Consider the following 22,214-nt stretch of genomic DNA (forward strand, 5'->3'; position numbering starts at 1 on the left):
GAATGGTGATACACCCACAGGCGTTGACTTCCAAATACAGCCTCCATGCGAAGAATGGGTATTTCAGCTAGTCGAAAATAAAAGAAAAACCTTTTGCCAAATGTATTTTTGTTCAACGGAATTTTCTTTAGTCTGTCAATTTATCATTTTGAAGATATCATACATTGTTGGATGTTGTTGTTGATCCTAATCTTTTTCCTTAGGTTTCTGTAGAGATGGTGTATTTTCTTTGACAAGTGACTACAATAGTGGAGCACTTCCTTGTAACTGCGATATTGATGGATCATTAAGTTTCGAGTGTGAAAAGTTCGGCGGTCAATGTCAGTGTAAGCCAAATGTTATAGGACGTAGATGTGAACTATGCAAAACTGGATATTTTGGATACCCAGATTGTAAACCTTGCAACTGTCCGTCAACTGCTGTCTGTGACACTGAGACAGGTAAGTGATTTTATTTTATTTTATTTTATTTTAGATAAGTTTTTTTATAGCCGAGTATTTACTATGCGTGGTTTTGGGTTCCACTCCCGTTGGAGACAAATTTTCAGAGTATGAGAAGAAACTGAGGATCTACTTGAAATAACACGAGGGCTGACCAATAAATAATGATCATAAATGAATGAAACATAATTACCTGTACTAATGCTCCAAATGTTGATGGTCTTTTTCAAAATATTGCCCATTACATGCAATGCACTTGTCCAACGTTTTTGTCAATCATCAAAGACATACTGGAACTATGTGTATTTGAACGGCTACCAAGGCCACATTCCTGGCGTCATGGCCTTCAAACTTGCTCGATCTAGGCTATTCGTCACTTCTCCCACTACACAGTCGTGTTTCGTTTTCTGTGCCTTGCCGTTGTATTCACCTCATAAACAATGATCAACAGTCTTTATTGATCAGCTTACGTAATATTTTTTTTTCTTTCTTGTTCACTCAACTCTGCCTTTGTTCTTTACTTATCGATTTATGGCCATTGTTTCTGTCTCTGTGCCTTCTGCATTTTTTTAGTTTTATTATTATTATTATTATTTCGTTCATTCTTTCAAAATAAATCCCTCAGTAATTGAAGTTGAATTGAGATTTGCTTTTTATAATCGGGTTCATAACGGATTACGCTAGATTGTATTTACATCCTTATTGTTTGTTTTATTTCTTTATTCTTTCATACTATTCCTATCACACTATCTCTTATTTTCTATTTTTACTGCTTACTTTATCCGTACAAGGCTATATTTTATGCCTGGTTTACAGTCCTAATAGCAGGGTCAGCTCTACCATATGTGTAACACGTGCATTTCCACGGAGCGGCAAAAATCTGTGATTAACTATATTATTTAAAATAAATATTTCTTGTTGGAAACAGACTTCATGATGATGGTAGTTAAATTTAGTAAGCTGACCTACCATTTGGATACTACATTCATAAATAATGTTTAAATCGCATTAGTTTAAGGTTACATGGACAGTGCTAAAGCAAATGGTCAAACAAATCCCAGCATGAATTGTTTGATTGTTGTCAAATGCAAGAACTCAATTCTCGAACGGTAGTGAGCGCCTGTTCCATTTAGTTAGTTATCACAGTTTTTATATGAAACTAGTCTTGTCTTTGTCACAAACAAGTTCCTTATCATTGAAGGTGGAAACAAGTATATTTTTTTAATTTCTTAACTGATATAAAAGGAAAATCAAGAAATAGAGATAAAAGATCTAGTTGCACTGGAATTGCAAACTGATATATTGAGATTGTAACTCGATATTGAATTCTAAAGAAAGGATTACAATCTTTCCTCTGCAGCTGTGTTTGCTTTATCTTTCACTAACTAAATAGAAAACCCTTTCTCCAAGGAAAAAGATAATAAAAAAACAGACACAACGAGATTGTATTAATAGTATTTAGGCCTTTCTGAGTGAGAGTGAACTTTCTCTCCGCTTCGTTGTTCATGATAGGAAACGCACTTAAAATCGTGGCTTTTAAAATTTGTTCTTTGTGGAGAAAGGGGGAGGGGGGAATGATGCCATTGCACGGAGCGGAAAGTTGCCTAGGTCCGGCCCTGCCTAGTAGGAACTTAAATCGAAGTAAAATTTCCTAAATGCGTTTTGATAGTAACATATAGTTATATAATTGTACATATATATGTGTATATATATATATAGTTACTACAGTTTTACATATATATATATATATATATATATATATGTATATATATATATGCATGTTGTACACAATGAAACTTGTCATTAGATTTTCCTCAGTAGCCTTATTTCGATTGTTATTGGTAGCAACAATATTTTTCGTTAAAGTTTTTGATTCCAATATATACTCAGAGTGCTTTGGGAAACAAAGTACGTGGGAAAGTGTGAGCGAAAAAGAAATAATAAATCTGTGAATAGAGAGGATTACGAACTAAACATAGAACTTTGCAATATACACGATTACCGAATGATATGAGCATGATTGGTTCATGTCATAAAACTTATCTGAAGAGTGTGGGTACTTTCAGAATGACTCAATATGTTACTACTTGTCTGACTTAACAATAATTATATTGATTGTATAGTCTGTGATATTCCAATTTTATTATGGAAATAATGTACACTCGTGTCCAAAATGATTGTCGCATATCTACAACTGTCTTCTTGTAAGAATATAATTTGATAATGATTTTGCAGCGTACTTTTAATACTGATACTATGTGTATAATCGGAAAATGTATATTTGGGGTAAATTTCATAGGAAAAGAATTATAAATACGAAAATTAGAATGAGCAAATCAAAATGTTGCTAAATGGACAAGAAAGTTTTATTTTCGTTTTATTGTTCCTATTTAATGCTCTTTTGACATGAAATTTGTCACATACATGTCTTTGCCGATTATACATATACTAACATTGCAAAAAATACCGAGCGAATTCGTTATCAAATTATATTCCTACAACAATATATTTATAGACATGCGACAATAATTTTGGACATGAGTGTACATAGAAGGGTTTGAAATGATATGATTTCGTTTAAAAGTTTACTATTTGGTCTAGGAATTAATTCGTGCGGGTGGACAAGAGATGGCGCAACGAATGGAGCGTCCCACAGTTCCGTGTATCCACACATGTGTTGCAAACCCCTGTCATCGCGTATCGTTCGTAGTATAGGGCAGTGGATTAAAGCGTCAACAACACCAGTTTGTAGTTAAGTGAACATGGCGCAATTTGTGCCTGATAAAGTGTTTTTGCGGGGTGTCCTGCTGCATTACTTTAACATGCAGAAAAGTGCGACTGAAAGTCATCGTATTTTGGTGGAAGTGTATGGTGACCATGCTCTAGCTGAGCGAACGTGTCAGAAGTGGTTTGCACGGTTTAGAAGTGGTGATTTCGGCTTGGCAGACCAAGAGCGAGCTGGACAGCCAAAAAAATTTCAAGACGAAGAATTGACAGCATTGCTCGAGCAGGATTCGTGTCAAACGCAGGAACAACTTGCAGCAGCATTAGGCGTTGATCAAACAACAGTCTCCAAACGCTTGAAAGCCATGGGAATGATTCAAAAGATGTCACATTGGGTTCCACATGAATTGAAAGACAGAGACGTTGAAAGACGAAAAACCATTTGCGAATTGCTGCTTCAACGACAGAGCAGAAAGGGGTTTCTGCATCGAATTATTACGGGTGATGACAAGTGGATCCATTACGAGAACCCTAAACGAAAAAAGGCCTGGGTGAAACCAGGTGAACCAGGTCCATCACAACCAAAACGACATATTCACTGTGCAAAGGTTATGCTGTGCATATGGTGGGATATGAAAGGTGTGGTGTACTATGAGCTGCTGCAACCGGGTGAAACTATGAATGGAGAACGTTATCGACGACAATTAATGCGTTTGAAGCAAGCTCTGGCCAGAACACGACCAGAATGGGAGAACAGACATGATAAACTTATTGTTCAACATGATAACGCTCGCCCACATGTCGCAAAACCGGTCAAAACCTATTTAGAAAATGTCGGATGGGAAGTTTTACCCCACCCGCCGTATTCACCAGACGTTGCTCCTTCGGACTACTACTTGTTCGATTGCATGAACAACGATTTGATTGGACAGCGGTTTACTTCTTCAGAAGATATCGAAACATGGGTCTCTGACTGGATCGCTTCCAAGGATGAGGACTTCTTTCGCCACGGAATCCGTACATTGCCTGACAGATGAGCGAAAGTGGTGGCTAGCGATGGACAATATTTTTCTTAAGGTATTTATGTATTTTGTGTTTGTACTACAGCTTCAATGTGTGCGTACCAACCGCACGAATTAATTCCTAGACCAAATATAAAGTGAAAAATATTTTGCAGCATATACTGAATTATGATCATAGGGTATTAAAAAAAAAAAAAAAAAAAAAAAACTTACATAATTTGTGAAATATTGGACCCTCTGCTTTAAAACCAACGAAATTATGGAACACGAAAAGAAGAAGAGAAAAACTTTCTAGTGCACTTTTGAATAAAATAGTTCCATTAATTTTTAAATTTTCTTTTATATGCTTTATATGTTACTTTTTAATTATGCAAACCAAATCATCCTCCGGAATGAAGAGCTGGAGCCTTCGTTATTAGTAATATCAGGGCTATTGAAAGTAAGCTTTAATAGCATCGAGGTTTGCAGTTATGTTATGTGTTGGAAATAAACATTAAGTACGGAAAAAATAGAATTAGATGGAACTGTTATATTACTCACTTGAATGTGCACCATCTGTTGATTTGAAGGGTCACAGTTATTATTAATAATCATAATAATAAATTACTTAACTACGTATTTCTCTAAATTCAGGTAAATTATGCACTTGGAATATTGGAAGTTAATAACTCTTTTCTTGTTGTGGGCAAACGAGTAGCTGTATCAGTTGTTCTATCATTGCTGCATTTTAATATCGCAAGTATGCAGTGAGCATGTGAAGAGTAACTATACACGTTCTTGTACCCACAAGATGTAGTGGTTTTGCTTGCTACGAAATGTGCATATGGTAATCCACTTTCATACTTAGTAACATTTTCTGGAAATAATATATACCCATTTCCAACAGTAAGAGGAGAAACTCATTTCTAATAAATTTATTCGAGTGAGAATATTAATTTCTAAGCGTGTTAATTTTGTTTAATCACACACACTCTCATAAAGCTGGTCTATTTAAGAGTAAGAACTAGGCAGTGTTCTAAAATTACAATCTTTTAATTCATTTCGTTTGTTTACTTATGTCTTCATTTTGCTTATTGGATCAAAAGATTCAATATATTTCAATCAAAAATTTTCTTGTACACGTTATACCATCTGGAGAACTACACATAGTGTAGCCAAACGCGAACTATCTCTTAACTCAGTATGATGTGCTTATTCCGTAGAAAATACGAAAACTTGATTTAGGGTCCGTTCAAAAATTTTCTGGCCCTTGATCCAAAAACTAATTATTGGCCGAGATGCATTTTTTGGATCATTCCTAAAATTCTTCGCCAATATCGGAATCTTTTGATCCATTTTTTTTTTTTTCGGATCATTCCTAAAATTCTTCTTTTTACGATTGGTGGCATTAAAATTCCATCCCATCTAGTGCACGTGAAAGGGGGCAATTACCACTTTTATGAATTATTGTACGTTGTGCATGGGAGGAATAAATTAGGCCGTGATGTAAGGGAGCTGACGGCGTCACGTGTCTGAAATAATTGGGACATTTTCCAAGTAATATCCTGTAATCCAAGGATAAATAATTACAGCATGAGAGTAAGACACAAATAACATATCTCGACTTCATACATTTGGCACTACCTGCGAACCGATGTCTGCTGGTGAAATATATCCCTATAGGTTTCAAATGTTCAGACAGGGTGCCTTAATGGCTGAGTGTTGAAAGCTCCTCGCTGGTGATGGTAAACTATGGACATTATCTGATAGACACTTTGATGTTTATATAAAATCTTCAGATTCTAATACAGCATTTGAATATCATTTATTGCAACTTTGCTCCCAGTTACAGACCAAACACCCAAATGGAACTGGCTCTTGTTCTGAGTTTTTGTTGAATATTTCACTTTTTAATACGATACAAGAAAGGATTGGGGCAGGGTTAGTCATACATTACCTAGAAAGCAAATTAAGAAAACAGCAAGGAAATGCACCAAAGCAAACGTTAAAAGAGCTGCTACTCAAATACTACGAAATACTAATAAAATAATCCAGAAGTGAATAGGGTGGCAGTTGTAAAATAAGTTTTCCTCTCTCCTTCAAGCTGTGCACTATATTCAGTGAGTTCATTGTCTTCAACAGATAAGAATGGAGACAAATAGCACGAACAAAGATGCAAGCATGTTTCCCAATAAGTTCATAAAATCGGTATGTTGATTAAAATGCCATGCTTAACTCTGTTTTAATTTATGCTGTTAGAATACTTAAGTAGGTCTTTTTCTCTTAAAGGTGCGTGCATTTGTCCACCTAGAGTTACGGGTGAAAGATGTGACCAATGTGAACCGTATACTTATGGATTTGATCCTATTATTGGCTGTGAAGAATGTAACTGCAGTCCGTTGGGAGTAGACAGAGGAAACCTTCAATGTGATCTTTTGACAGGACATTGCAAGTAAGTCACATAGTTGAAAATTATATTTAGAGTAATCATTCTGAATTTAAATTACAAATTTGTAGTGATAATACTTATGTCATTGTATGAAACAAGTTAAGGGTAAGTTTATCAACTCGTTATTAGCTGCCTGGGGCCGCGGTGACTCAGTGGTAGAGCGCTCACCTCTGGTGCATTCCACCAAATAATTCATATCTCATCAACAATGTCTCCTTTAGCCTAGCTGGCATAACCGTGGGACGTAAACTTAAAGATTTCATTATTAGCTTCCGGCGTAAGCATATGGAAGCTTATAATTTCATTCCAAATGCTGTGTGTGTGTGTGCGATTTTCTTCTAAGCGTTTCTATATAGATTTCATTCCTTTTTCATAAATAATTCATTGATAACTACAGAATAGGATTAGTCGATAAAAGTAAAGCATCAGAAAATTTGTGTCGTGCCCTGACCTTTTTTTTTTTTTTTTCGAAACTACATTTAGTTTCGATTATTATTGAAAGAGATTTTTCTTTGAAAGCATGTTGCTAAAATGTAATATTAAGTAGTCTCCATGATAAGAGAAATAAAATAATTAAATAGTGCACGAGTGATTCTATAGTTATTGCTTCAAGCTTGTGTTCTTTGGACAAGGTTTCAATATCCAAGTTGTGAATTGGACAGAGTTATTATGAACGTTGACCACTCTAATAAATAAATAAAATAAAGATAAAAAATAAAGTGGTGTTATTTGTTGGTGGTTGACACTATTTACATTTACCTTAAAGAATTTGGATGAATGAAATGTTCCGCAGTTGGTAATTTTATGGTAGAAGTGAATGAACGATATATATATATTCCATTTTTTATATATATAGACACAACTAATTTTACATTGTGATTTCTTCCAAAAACCTACTTACTTGCATAAACTCTTCGCGTAATCCGACAGAATTCGTCCCATAGATTCAGAAACCTTGAAAGTCAATTTAAAAGAAAAACTGGTATGAAAATTGTTCTCTTTCGAAAATAAGCTCTTCATTCTCTGTAGATAATAATCATACAATGAAAAACAATGAATGAATGAATGAAAATTAATTTAGCAGATTTGGAAGAAATAATTGTGTTTTCTCATCTTAATGAATATACAATTATTTACTTTCTCAATAGGTGCAAGATTAATGTAGTGGGCAGATCATGTGATCGTTGTTTAGATGGCTATTGGCTTTTCCCACAATGTGAACTATGCAACTGTGACTTGAGAGGAACGACGTTTGAGATTTGTGATCAAGTAAGTAAATTAATAAGTGATAATTTATTTGCCATAGTATTCGTGCTACTCTCTTTCTATTTAGTTACAAAAGTACTACAGTTCCTTTAAGTAAAATATATCTATATTTTTGTTGTTTCTTGGCTTAATTTTATCATGTGCCAAAGCGATTCATCGTTTGAGATTTTTTGTTAGAGATCATAAAAAAGTTGCCATAACCGTGTGTGATACTTATATATATAGTTCTGGAGAAAGGACACCCAGCAGTAGAATCCTTACATAAAAGAGCACGGTCAATTCTAAATTAAAAGTGCGATTTAACACCGTATCTGGGATATTCTCAGAGCATTCTTTGTTCCAGAGTTATACCCAAATGGCTAAACGAATGCTTCTCAAATTGTCGACCGCGGATCGCAAGTAATCCATGAAGTATGTTCTTGTGATTCTCTTAGATTGAACATACGTTCAAAGCAGGAGAGAAAAAAATAAATCTCAAGTGAATTGCATATCACACAAACTACAGTTGAGAATCTCAGACAGGTTTTCCATTATATAAATAGTAGATTATACAATTTAATAATTTAAAGACTATAGAAATTGTAATCTATTATATAGATATATTACTGTAAAATATTCTTGATAACTTTCAGTTATGAATTTATAAAAATCATAGAATATATAAGTTAATAAGGTAAAGACTATACAAATTCTATAGATATATTATTATAAAATTTCTTGATAACTTTCAGTTATGAATATATATAAATAATAGGTTATATAATGTATTAAGCTTAAGATTATACAAATTCTAATGGATTATATAGATATGTTATAAATATTTTTCATAGCCTTCAAATATATATATATATATATATATATATATATATATATATATATTATATATATATAAATAGATAGATAGATAGATAGATAGATAGATATGGATATAATTATATATTCCTCTATTAATAGCAATATGAAATTAAGAGGATTTTAATTAAGAGTATCGTGGTGAGTATTGCAGTGTTTAAAATGGGAATAGCTGATTTGTAACGCTTGACGGATCCCTCATGTCAAAAAGTCATTAACGTCGTTATTAACTTAGTACTAAATTTTAGTTGTTGGTCTGTGCTAAGGATTAAAATGTATATTTAGTTATAGTTTGGAAAATCTCAGGCTTGGAATTAAGCCGGCAGAAATGTGCTCGAATAAACCCTATTAGTTTTGCTGAAGTTAGAAGTTAATGATAGCGCGAAGAATATTTAATACCTCATTTATCCTTGCTTACTTGCAATGTTTGCAAATACGTTTGGGTAAACACTGCACTAGGATCACTGTCGAAATTAACCTCATTCTCGTAGCCCAAAAGGTTTAAATAAGACTGTGCTAACTATATCTATTCATGGATGGCACTATCACTCAAGGCAGAGTCCTCATTTCCACTTATTATCCACAATGACAGCTTGCCTAAAGCACTTCATTTGTATTAAAATCCCAAGAGAACGCGTCGCAGTCTCAACGATCACTCTAGCGATGAGTGGTCAGCATACAATTTTCGAAGACTATCGAAAGCGGGGCGATTAGTCCCCCACGTATCTAATGTACAAGGCATTACTCGAACTTAACTAGTTTCAGTGACTCAACTTATTTCTTTACAGGTTGACTGCCAAGGTGATTTGAGGGTACTGCTCCCAGGAGGCCATAAATGTCTTCTTACCTTTGGCTCAATTATGGATAGTCATGTCACATTTTTGTCGCGATATTTTGCTTCTCCCGAAAATGTACCAATGGGAGCCGAGCATCATATGTCATGCTTATGGTCTCACAATAATTTGTGACAATGAGCATCATATATGATGCTCAAGAACCTGAATAGGTTTGTAATTTGTGATATCGAGCATGAGCATCATATATGGTGCTCATGGCCCCACAGAAAAATAAAGTGAGCACCACATATGATGCTCATGGCAGTCAACCTGTTAACACAATTCAAAATCAGTCAAGTAACAGCCACCTTGATTCACCGTGTGTGCCTGCATTCGTCTTTTCTGGGCATGGGTGTGGCTTCCGTTCTCACTGCTATGTGAGCTAAATTGCTCCCTCTGGCTTGGTAGTCGCTTGTTGTTGCATTTTACTACGATGGTTCTGCCTATATATTACCAATACCTCGCTTTAGTATTCGCTCTTCCAACACATATTGAATACTATGTGGGTCGAATTTATTGCAAGTGAGCAGATATCGTCATTCACTTCCTGATTGGAAGGGGTAGGTTGAGATCCGACGCGATAGATTGATTCAAGCTGACATGGCACAATTCTAAATCTGGTACGCGTCTTTGCTTTTATTGTTATGCTTGAGAAGCAAAAAGAATTAAATTGATACTGAAAGAGTACATGGTAGTATTTCTTAGGGATAAGACTGTCTTACTGTAGATGAATAAACCTGATATCTATTACATCTGCTTCTGTATTTTTTGCGGCTAAAGTTTTACTTATATCGCTGTTGTAAAAATATAAGTACAATGGTATAGTGGTATATGTTCAAAATATTAACGATAAATTTGCATAAGGCGACAAGAATACGATGCTTTGTAGAACACTCTGACCATGAAAGTAATTGCCACTTGAAAAAGTTCGAGAAACGCTTTGTTTAAGAAAACAGCTGGAAATAAAGATGATGATATTACAGTGGGGTCAGGACTCGAATCCACGCTTATCTTTTTTTTTTTTTTTATTAGAACACATTAATGCCACAGATTATTTATTTATTACATTAATGATACTGTGCAAAATTGAGAGCATTTCTCATTTTACTAAGAAACAATTTGGGAAGTGAGAAATTTGGTAAACAATGTTTTCATTTAAAATGGCCGATCATGTGGTTCGGTGCTTTTGAAAATTCCGTTTGTGAAACAAGGTCAATTTCTATAGTATTTAAATGTCTGCTTTTATATGTATCCCGACTTATTCTTCCCGTGCGAAGAACGGACACTTCTGCTAGCATTTATATATTACATTTATCAACATCACAAGACACATTTCTAAGTCATAAGTATTCACGAAGATATGTATTAATGATTCTTGGTACTTTCTTGTTTTCATATTTACTTTGCTAATTAGCACTGCTTGTCACGTAGTGATGTGAGGCGGAAAATTTTCCGCGGAAAATTTTCCATTTCGGAAAATTTTCGAGAAAATTTTCCGCTATATTTTTCCGGAAAATTTTCCGTTCTAAAAGAATATCAGTAATTAAGTAACAATTCCTCAGCAATCATGAAATTGATTCAATTCATGTATAGAAATGTTAAAAACTGAAAGATTGTTTAAAGAATCTGAAAATTTTCATGGCTCAGACAATTTTCAGTACTATGTAGGAACAAGTTAAACAATTGTTCATGAATCGAAATATTTCCTGCCTTATATGGAAAAATTGAAGATTTTTTTTATGAGTCGGAAAGTTTTCATTATTTCGAAGCAAGAAGTAAAACAACTGTTTTCTAAATCGGAAAGTTTTATTGCTCTGTAGAAACAAGTGAGAGGAATTTTCATAGATCGGAAAATTTTAATCACGATGTAGAAACAAGTGGAAAACACTTTTCATAGGCCTGACAAACTTGGATATTATGTATAGTGATGTTAGGTGGAAAATTTTCCACTATATTTAACTTGTCATAGAGCTACGAAATTGAATTTCAGTAGAGGAAAGTTAGTCAGCAACAAATTATAATTTTCCAATTAGCTTTCGGGAACCGGAAAATTTTGTATTTTAAGTTGGGAAATAAAATTTTACCACAGTTTTTCTCTCTCTCTATAGAAGAAAATTTTTCACCTCACATCAACGATGTAGGAATAAGTGGACTATTCTTTTACGAATCGGAAAATTTTCCGTTTCAATATTTTCCGGAAAATTTTAATCACTGTACAGGACAGACAATTTTTCGATTCATGAAAAATTGTTCCACTTGTTCCTACATAGTACTGAAAATTATCTAAGTCATGAAAGTTTTCAGATTCTTTAAACGATCTTTCACTTTTTAACATTTCCATATATGAATTCAATCAATTTTATGAATACTGACGAATTGTTACTTAATCACTGATATTTGTTAAGAACGGAAAAATTTCCGGAAAAATATAGAAGAAAATTTTCCAACTCACATCTCAACTAAACAACGTTGTAGGAATAAGTGGAATATGTTTTTATGAATCGGAAAATTTTCCGGAAAATTTTCATTGTACAGGACAAACAATTTTTTCGATTCATGGAAAATTGTTCCACTAGTTCTTACATCGTACTGAAAATTGTCTGAGCCATGAAAATTTTCAGATTCTTTCAACGATCTTTCACTTTTTAACGTTTCTATATATGAATTCAATCAATTTTATGAATACTGACGAATTGTTACTTAATCACTGATATTTGTTAAGAACGGAAAATTTTCCGGAAAAATATAGAAGAAAATTTTCCACCTCACATCTCGACTAAACAACGATGTAGGAATAAGTGGAGTATGCTTTTATGAATCGGAAAATTTTCCGGGAAAATTTTCATCCCTGTTGTCACGTGAGAGGTCTTTGCTACAGCACACTGAGAAATATTGTATTTCGTGCGTGGCCATCACTTCAAAATAATTTTAAATTGTAAACTGTGGTGTCTCTTTTTAACGCCCTATTAAATGTTTTATTGTCATGAAGAACCCTAAGCTTAATATACAATCTTTCAAGTTTTCATCTCCGCATACTTAAAATCCTTTTTTTTCAGTTCACAGCTGAGTGCTTTTGTAAAAACAACGTCTATGGACAGAGCTGCGATCTTTGCAAAGAGGGTACATTTAATTTGGAGGAGAAAAACCCAGATGGTTGCACTAAATGTTTCTGTTTCGGAAAGACATCCCGTTGCGTCAGTTCTTCACTGTTCAGAGCACAGGTAAGTTTTATTGCATAATTATGATGTAGAGGTGTCAATCAACATCCTATTACAAACTTTTCTCTTTTTTTTTTTTTTTTTTTTTTTTTTTTTTGTCAGGTGATATTTTTTCCTAGTATTTACTTCCAGTTCTAGTGGATTTATCATTTTCTCTAGTTCGTTGTAAAGCTTCCTGAGTTCATATCCCTTTTTCTTTAAGATGGCGATCTCGTTTGCGTAGGCGTATATTTGGATGGATTTATTGATGATTGTGTCCCTTTGTTTATTTGTCGTATTGCAATATGCAGGGCTATTATGAATAAAGTTGTGAACAACCCATATTCCTGTTTCACTCCCTTTGTATACTCAAATTCTTCTTCTAATGTGTGGTCTATCTTCACTTTTGGACTAGTTTGTTCCAGGATTATTTAAACCAAGTTGGTAACTTTTTCTAAAATATTATTATTATTATCCTGAAGTGTTCTAGTGCCTGCAGTAAATTATTTCTATTTATACTGTCGAATACTTGTTTGTAATCTATGAACAGAATATGCAAGTCTATTCCATATTCGTAGCATTTTTATATTAACTATTTCATCACAAATGGTAGACCTATTGTGCCTCTGTTTATTCTGAATCCACTTTGATACTCTCCGATTATTCCTTCTTAAATTATTTTATTCTATTATTAAGTATGCTTGTGAAATTTTTATAGACTGTTCAGTAGTACTATTCGTCTGTAATTTGAGCTGCCATTTTTGTCTCCTTTCTTGTGTATTGAATATAATATCCCCACGTTCCATTCGAATCCTATTGTTTCTTATTCTCAAATTTGTTTTATAATGTTACCTATTTCCTTCATCATCTCTGTTCCTGGATATTTTATTAGCTTCGCTGTTATATTGTCTTCTCCGGGCACTTTATTGTTTTTTGAGTTTCCTAATATCCGTTTCTACCTCTTCATCGCTTGGAATTTCTATTTGTTGTTGTTTCTCTACTACACTTCCTCTCTTCATTTCTTCCGATTGTTGTCTTTCTCTTTCCCCTTTTGTTTCTAATTGGATTTAACTGCTTTTTGAAGTATTCTGTCAATCTTTATAGGATTATCTGTTTATATGAAATTATTTTCCCCTTCTTGTCTTTGAATCCAGGCGGTTGTACCTAGAGTTCTTAATTTGTGTTTCTGAGTACTGTGGTATGTAATTTACTTGTTTTATTTTCATCAGTCGTCTCTTCAACTTTTCCCTTCCATTGTTTTATCATATCTTGTTTCTTTTTCGTATACATTTTGTTTACCTGCCTTCTCATTTCCCTTATGCTTCTATGCTCGCTCTCATTGATCTTTTATCATTTTCTTTCTTGCTTCGTTTTTCTTTTTTATTGCCTCTTGGCATTCTTCGTCGAACCGCTGTTGTCTTTTTTTCCGTCGTCCTACCGTTTCTTCTACTGCGTCTTTAATTATTTCTTTAATTCTATTTTGTTATAAGTGTTCTTGCATTATTGATATTCCTCTTTCTTTCGTTGTTTTGTGTAATTTTCATTTTTATTCTGTGTTTCTATTCTTGTTCCTTTTCCTTCTTTTTTAAAATGATCCATATCTCTGTTTGTTTTCATGTTTTTCCTATATATGAATTTTCTACTAATTTTCTCTTTAAGTTTATCTTTGCTCAAATAGTAGTCTCTGTCACAGTCATATCTTCTGTAACTTCTTGTTTCCGTTATAGATAACGAATGTCTGTTGTTAATGAGAACGTAGTCTATCTGATTGACCGTCTTGTCATCCAGTGACTTCCAGGTTTCTAGGTGAACTCTCTGTAAGGGAAACATGTGATTTTAATTGTGAAAATCTTCTCTATTGCAAACTGTATGAGACCGCCATTCTGGTTACCTTGTTCATATAGTAAATATTTTCCTGTGACTTTGGTTCGTGTATCATTTGTTTCTACTTTTTAATTGAAGTCTTCTATTATTATTGCTATGTTGTGGGAGTCTCTTTATATACTTCTTGTAGTTTCTCGTAGAAATATAAGTTTACTACCATGTATTTATCCTTTGTTGGGGCATGTGCCGTTGTGATGGTGATATTTCTGAATCTTCCTTTTATCCTTAGTTTACTTATACTCTCTTTTATCTGTCTAAATTGTGTACTTCATTTCTTACATGTTTAGATATCGTGAAGCCTGTTCCAAACTAGCAAGTATTTTTCTTGTGTTCTGCTGTATTAAATGATGTAATATACTTTGTTAATTTTCTTAATGTCTGCCCATGGTAGCTCTTGAAGTGCTATGACATCTATGTCCTTCGTGACATTTTCTCTTACTATTTCTTCCGTTTTTCCAGATATTAACATTGATTGGACATTTCACATCGCTATACTCAAATCACTTTTCCGTTTCCTACTCCTATACATGGAATTCTTTTCATTTTCCCGAGGGTCTGGTTTCTATTTCTGAACAAGTTGTATTTTTCTGTGATTGGGTCCTTAGTTTTATGCACAACTCCCAACCTGGAGGGCCAGGAATTTTCTGCTGGGGTTCACTTCCCCCTAGCTTTTGTGGATCTCTCCACTAACTTCAAGGAAGCAGTGTCTTTGGTACGCCGCGGAGATTTCCGGTACGCACCATTCTGATGGATCTTCCCTTATCTGTCACCTGCTGGGAAGAGGCACCTGCTGGAAATCCAGCAACTCCCCCGGGATCACCTTGTATTACTTTCAGTTATATTTGTAGTTTTTTATTCTCTCTTTCCATAATTTAACCTACTATTCTCCATTATCCAAAAGGTTTTGATTATATTATCCTAAAATAATGAAATTTTAAGATTAACTATTTTCTGACACATTGTTTGTAAAGTAAAATTATGTTCTATATTTACTCAAGTTTTTTTTTCATTATTTTGTACAGGTATCTCGCATGGAAGATTGGCATATGGCATTAATAGCGCTAGAAGATCAAACAGTTGTTGTGGAACCTCTTCCAACATTACCAGAATATTTCGATGATGCAACAGTAGAAGCTGATGTTTCAGAGCATATTGATAGAATTTATTATTTTGCTGCTCCAGCTGACTATCTGGGTAACCAGTTGACCAGTTATGGAGGCGCGTTGAATTATACCATCTTTTATACTTCAGGAATTTTTGGTTAGTATCAGAAACTGTATTCTGACAAGGTCAAAATTAGTAACCGTTTAAGGATCAACACTAAATGATTAACTAATGGTTTAATAAATCATGACTCAAAATAGATAACGCATAAATTCCAAGTTAAATTGTAGTATTTAGCTAGAAAATGTCTTGGAGTTTCCCAAGAGTTGTTTAAATGAAGGAAGTAACACATTTAACAGGAAGTATGTTTTGGGCAGTAGCCTAAAGTGTTACAAATTAACCGTTATCCGGGCAAAACATTTTTATAACGTTGACGGGCAACCGGGGCCTGTCAGGTCCAGTGTATATTGTAAGTGCAGAACTCGCAGATTTCAATTAATATTGCCACATACTATTCCGACTAAAGGTTACAATAGTCACGTATTCAGTATATAATTGTGTGACCATTTGATCTTATATTTCACAGGAATTGCATTAAAATTATTGTCGTTTCATAGAGGAAGTTGAGTGAATGAAAATGTGTATAGACATGCTTTCTCTGATTTCCAGTTTTCAGATGTACGATGTACAGTTTGAAAATCAGGTTGCGCAGATAGTATTCAAATTCAGCTTTTCCCTGATTGTCCATTTGACAAATAAATAGAAGAGTAACGAACTCTTGATATCGTTTTCAGCTCCTGGAGTAAGGATATGGGAACTTCTAGTTTCACTCCAGATGTATGTGTATTTGTGGTACCTTATTTCTCCGCAACTACTGGTTGAATCTCAACGAAATTCGATGGGCAAGTAGCCCATTGTCTAAGAAATAAAAGCCCGCTATACTTGTTAACCGGGCTCGGCCACAGACAGACTGGGCCCGGCTCGCTTTGTACGTGGCACTTTATTTCTTGGTAACTATGAACCGGATCTGAACGAAATTCGGTGGGCAATTAGCCCATTCTAAGAATTATAGATTCCTATGTTTGGAAGACTAGTTTCACCATTAACAGCCTCGGCTCGACAACAGAGACTGTTCCATAGCTTTGCACACTGGGAGCTTCTGAGTTCGGATCACTTCGGTTATCCTTAAATTTCATGTGTCCTTTCCTTTATCCTACATATATATGTGTTTTGTATACTCAATTCAAAGTTTGGGCCGCGGTGGCTCAGTGGTAGAGCGCTCACCTCTGGTGCATGGGGTCCCGGGTTCAAACCCTGCTCCCGCCAAGTGAACTTTGTGTTGGACAAACACCATGTGCGTGGGTTTTCTCGGGGTTCTCCCGTTTCCTCCCACTTTCCTCATACCACCATTCCATTCATTTCTCATAATCACCGTCTCCTTTAGCCTAACCGGCATAACCGTGCGACGTAAAACTCAAAGATTTTTCAATTCAAAGTTTCAAGTGTAAAAATTCGTCAGCTTGTATCATTAGTGGAGACCGGATGTATAGGCATTAAAAACCTGGAAAACAGGCAGGCAAACAGGAATTAAAATTTTAGAAAATAGGCACTAAAATGTAACTCGAAATAATCAAGATAAATACTCAATAAATTAAAAAATAAATTCAAGTCATAGATAGTGTTGAAAGAATATAGAAAAATACCTATCTTGTTTTACTGTATATATAAAAACGAAGCTTGACATGCATTCCATATATATTTGGTAAATACATTCTATACAATATTTTATCACTACACATAACAGTCCAAATTTTATACGCTTTATCAGTACATACAGCAGTCCAAAGTTTTACAGCACTTTATCAGTACACATAGCAGCCCAAAGTTTTACGACATTTTATCACTACAAACAACACTTATATTTCTCGGAAGAGGCAGAATCCTTTCTTGAAATGCTAAATTATATACTTCTTTCCCAATAAAGTCTTACTTTCAAGAAAATGCATAGAATAGGCAATATTAGGCGCTAAAGCAATTATTTAGGCAAGAAGGAACAAAATAGGCAAAATAAAAGTGACTTAAATTGAAACTATGACCCTGCATATAAACTTTAAAACGTTATTTTTGATCATATCTTTAATATTAAAAAGTAGGCATTTTGCCTAATATCCGGTCTCTAATCATTACATTACTTACCAAGTTTACTTTTACAGGAGGTGCTGTTAGTGGAGCAGACGTGATTCTGCATGGAGCGGGAATACATTTATTGTATTTCTCACTGGAACAACCAGCAGCATCTATTGAATTTACAGCAAGTGTGGACATTGTCGAACAAAATTTTCTTCAACCGTCAGGATTACCGGCAACAAGAGAACAAATAATGTTAGTGTTGCAAAATCTTAATGGGCTTTATATTAGAGCAACTTATTGGGAAGGAAGCGTTCTTGCAAGGTAAGAATCATTGTGTAATGGGAGCTATTCTTTGTGGCATTTTTATGCTTTATTTTCGTATTATCACAGCTCTTTACTTTAAATAGCTGTTTTGACGTTCTTGAATAAATCCTAAGTTAAGAACTGAAAGCTCGGAAAATCAGTAATGAGAAATTAAATATCTTTGTAATTATTACAATAACAAACCATTGCATGATTTTAGATATATTGGATCCTGTTGACTAGAAAAGCATACCACTATAGAACATGGCAAATACGTTTACTATAGCTAGTGGTGCAGCGTAATCCCACAAACAAGTAGGTGCAAGTAAACTAATACAGTCATATATATATATAAGCTATCTGTCTTTACAGCTTAAAAGGAGTATGGCTTGTCAAATGACTTGTGTCTTTTCGTTAGCACATATACTTTTAAAATCAGTATTTTTTGTGTTTTTGATTGAAATTCGTTACCTTTTAACTCAAGTCTCTTTCAAAGTACCACAATTCAGTCAATATTCGACTATTCTAAGTACTTTTCAAAAATATCTTAAGAAAGTAAGACTGGAAGAGTGATACATTCACATTGAAAAAAAGCTGTCTCATCATATAATAATTTCAGTAGTTGTGCACTGTATTTTTATTTATACGTCCGAAGGGCAAGCCTCGAGTCGGATACTTCTATAGTTGTTCTACATTTCTACGAATTTTGCTTCACGATTTTGAACTACATCCTCTTTCCTTCTCAAGCAATCTAGAGAGGCTTAGAATAACCGGTTTTTGACAGCAGTACCAACGATCGTTTTTTTTTCTTTCTTTTTTTCACCAAAAGAGTCAGAAATTGTAAGCAGAAATTTTAATTTATGAGACACAGTCAAATAATATCAGAGCATGACGTATAAGTCTCACGGCGCGCAATTTGGGAACACTGACGTTTGTTACGGACACTGACATCTGGTGGGGGCCCTATGAAGCATAGCACCAACTTGCACTTGCTCACCTGTCGCGTGTTGTGCATATTGGAAGTAAGGGTACCCGATACTTAGGACAAACGATTGGAATTACAATTACACTTATATTCGGGTATTTCTTATCTCCATCGCGCGAGAAGGTTTTATTCACAAGCATAGTTGTAATTGTAATGGTTTGAAATTTAATTCATGGTAAAATATGTATGAAACGAACAATTCATTATACTCATTTTTCTGGTGCTATGGAGATATGTATGTTCACACACTTCTTACATGTAGCGTTTACGTAGTTACTAACTTTCCACTTGCATATTTCAGAATGTCTCGCTTCGTCCCCATTCTCGTAAAAAAAATTAATTGCCATGACTTTTGTAGTAACCCTCGTACTTACGTCGAGCGTCATAAATCGCGGGTAAGAAAGAACTGAGACGTATGGTGCGCTTCTTGACTGCCGAGAGACTTGGGGTATGCCAAATTCATCGTCGCATAGCTGCTGTGTAATGTTAGCGTAGCATGTCACGTTCACGTGTGTTGGCGTTCACAAGAGATTTCTAGATAGATGTCAGTGCAAGACGATGCTTCCAGAACAGGGTGATCGTGTCATTATCCCTGATGTTGCTGATTCGGCTAGGAAACCCACCATCATCCTTCCTACAGCCTAGGTCTCTCCCCATACGATTTCCACTTTAGAGAGGTAGAGGCACATTCGTATACATATGTTTGCATCGGACGATGACATATGTACATGTATCAGCAAATTTAAAATGGGATTATCATATAGAAAAAATTGCGAATAGGTTAAGAAAAATGTGTTTTGCCGTACAAACCATCAAAAATACTATAAACCGAAATACAGCAAAAATATTATATTACTGCTCATTTGAATCTATATTAAGATATGGATTAATATTTTGGGGAAATACTGTAAAAAGTAGAGATATTTTTGTTCTTCAAAAAAGAGTTGTACGAATCCTAGCTGGTGTAGGACCCCGAGAGTCCTGTAGGAAATATTTTAAAGAACTAGCTATACTACCTTTACAGTGTTTGTATATATATTGCTTAATAGAATTTGTAAGACCCAATATAAATGAGTACACAGCAAACGGAGACGTGCATGGATACAACACAAGAAAAAAAGACTAATTTTCATCCACCAAACCATAGAACAGCAATGTACGAAAAGGGAGTAAAATATGCTGGTATTATGCTATACAATAAGTTACCAAACAAATTAAAGGTAATCAAGTCTAATGTTACATTCAAAAGAAAATTAAAAGAATACCTATTGTCACATTGCTTTTATACAATAGATGAATGTAATCAATTAAATAGTCACAATGTAAATAGTAGTAGCAAAGTAACAAGATAGGTGCATTTATGTATAAGGTATGCTGTAGTATTGGTATAATGATATTTCAAATTACTGTAATGTATAAAAGTATGAATTATGTTTAACAAATGTGTGTAATATATGTACTGCATCAATTAACCATGACGAATCCCATGTACTATCGGAAAATTATTTCCAAGTTTGTACAGAATGGAGGATAAATAAAATGAAATGAAATGAAATATGTGGTAAGATGTGGTTTTGTCAGTAGCTCACAGGCTTCTTCAAGCATGAGATTGAACGTCTCATCTCTTTGTGATTTTGAGGTAATACATGATTAATGATATTCTTTTGACGTATGGTCTGTTGATTGCACCTTACACAAGACAAACAAACATGTGCTTATGCAAGTACCCAGGATAGGCCCTCAGTCTCAAGTGCTCACAGTACTCTATGCAACTTATTATAAATCCAAGTTCAAAGTGCATCGGTGTATGCGGTATCCATACAAAAGTTAGGGTGCAGACATGCGTACATACTTATTACTAGTATTTAAATTGTGCTTAAAACTTTTTTTAAAATTTTCTGGTACTTTTACCTGTTGAAACAATAAAATTTATGAGCACCATTATTACAGGCTCCAAGATGTCTCTTTGGATATAGCAGTCGAAACATATAATCCAAACGGCATTAGAGCGTCATCTGTTGAGCAATGCTTGTGCCCACCTAATTACAAAGGTTTGTCATGCGAAGAATGTGCTCCAGGTTACTTCAGAGCTCAAACGGGGCCCTACGGAGGATTCTGTGTACCTTGCCAGTGTCATGGTCATGCTGATACCTGTGATCCGATCACTGGAATTTGTACGGTAATTATTCTCATCTTTGATACTTTGTGTGTGTGTGTATGTGAGAGGACAGGAACTGTGTCTATTATTCTGCAGTTAGCTTTTTACTTTTCCTTCTTTTTTCTTTTCTTTCTTTTTATTAACGCTTTTACTTACGAAACCGAACTAAAGATAAATTAATATTTTATACATTTAAATTTCACAAAGAATAGATGTTTTACATAAACTAAAAAATAGAAAGACTCTCATTATGGTATATAGCTAATATTCTTAGCGACTTATTTTTTCATGACAGCAAGTTATATACACAAATTTTAAGATTAAATTTTGCAATCCATACACTCATTTGTAACATATTAGCTTTTACTTAGTGGATCTTTTTAAAATGTGGCAAGTCTTTGTGTGTTTTTCAAGAAATCAGGTATTTTGTTACACAACCGGGAGCAATGTATTCACATATTCTTACCGAAGATTTTTTTTTAAAATTCATTGTGAATTCATTTGTTAACCTTGTGGAGTAGTTACGAACACGTTAGCTTTCAAGAGGTGTTTGTTGGTAACTGTAAATATGACTTCCCATTTAAGGAAAATATTCCCCAAGCAATTTATTAAATAGTGGTTATACTGCATTTATATTTTTTTACAACTGCTTCTCAATAACAACATGCCTAGTCTCAGAAACCAAATCTTTTATAGTTCAAGCAATCATTTATTCCCATCCTATTACACCATATGTATATAATCATGATGGCATTCTGTGCTCGTTAATATTATTAACCTGTTTCCAACCATGATTTAGTAGTAAATGTGTTTTTGTCCTTTGCAACATTATTCTGTAATTCACTTTACACCATTCTAGTTTAGAAATTCTGGTACTATTGCATT

General features: G+C 34.3%; 1 protein-coding gene across 1 annotated transcript in view; it reads left to right on the forward strand.

Annotated features, from left to right (window-relative positions):
* LanA (laminin subunit alpha) overlaps positions 1-22,214 on the forward strand; it is a 402,631-nt gene that overhangs the window by 209,481 nt on the left and 170,936 nt on the right. Inside the window, exons 23-29 of the mRNA XM_081744326.1 lie at positions 204-440; positions 6,455-6,617; positions 7,763-7,883; positions 12,625-12,789; positions 15,672-15,909; positions 17,967-18,204; positions 21,122-21,350. Of these exons, the coding sequence (XP_081600452.1) occupies positions 204-440; positions 6,455-6,617; positions 7,763-7,883; positions 12,625-12,789; positions 15,672-15,909; positions 17,967-18,204; positions 21,122-21,350 (1,391 nt within the window). The remainder of the gene's footprint in view (positions 1-203; positions 441-6,454; positions 6,618-7,762; positions 7,884-12,624; positions 12,790-15,671; positions 15,910-17,966; positions 18,205-21,121; positions 21,351-22,214) is intronic.

This window comes from Thermobia domestica, chromosome 17 (genome assembly GCF_964235325.1).
Source record: "Thermobia domestica chromosome 17, izTheDome1.hap1.1, whole genome shotgun sequence".
NCBI lineage: Eukaryota > Metazoa > Arthropoda > Insecta > Zygentoma > Lepismatidae > Thermobia > Thermobia domestica.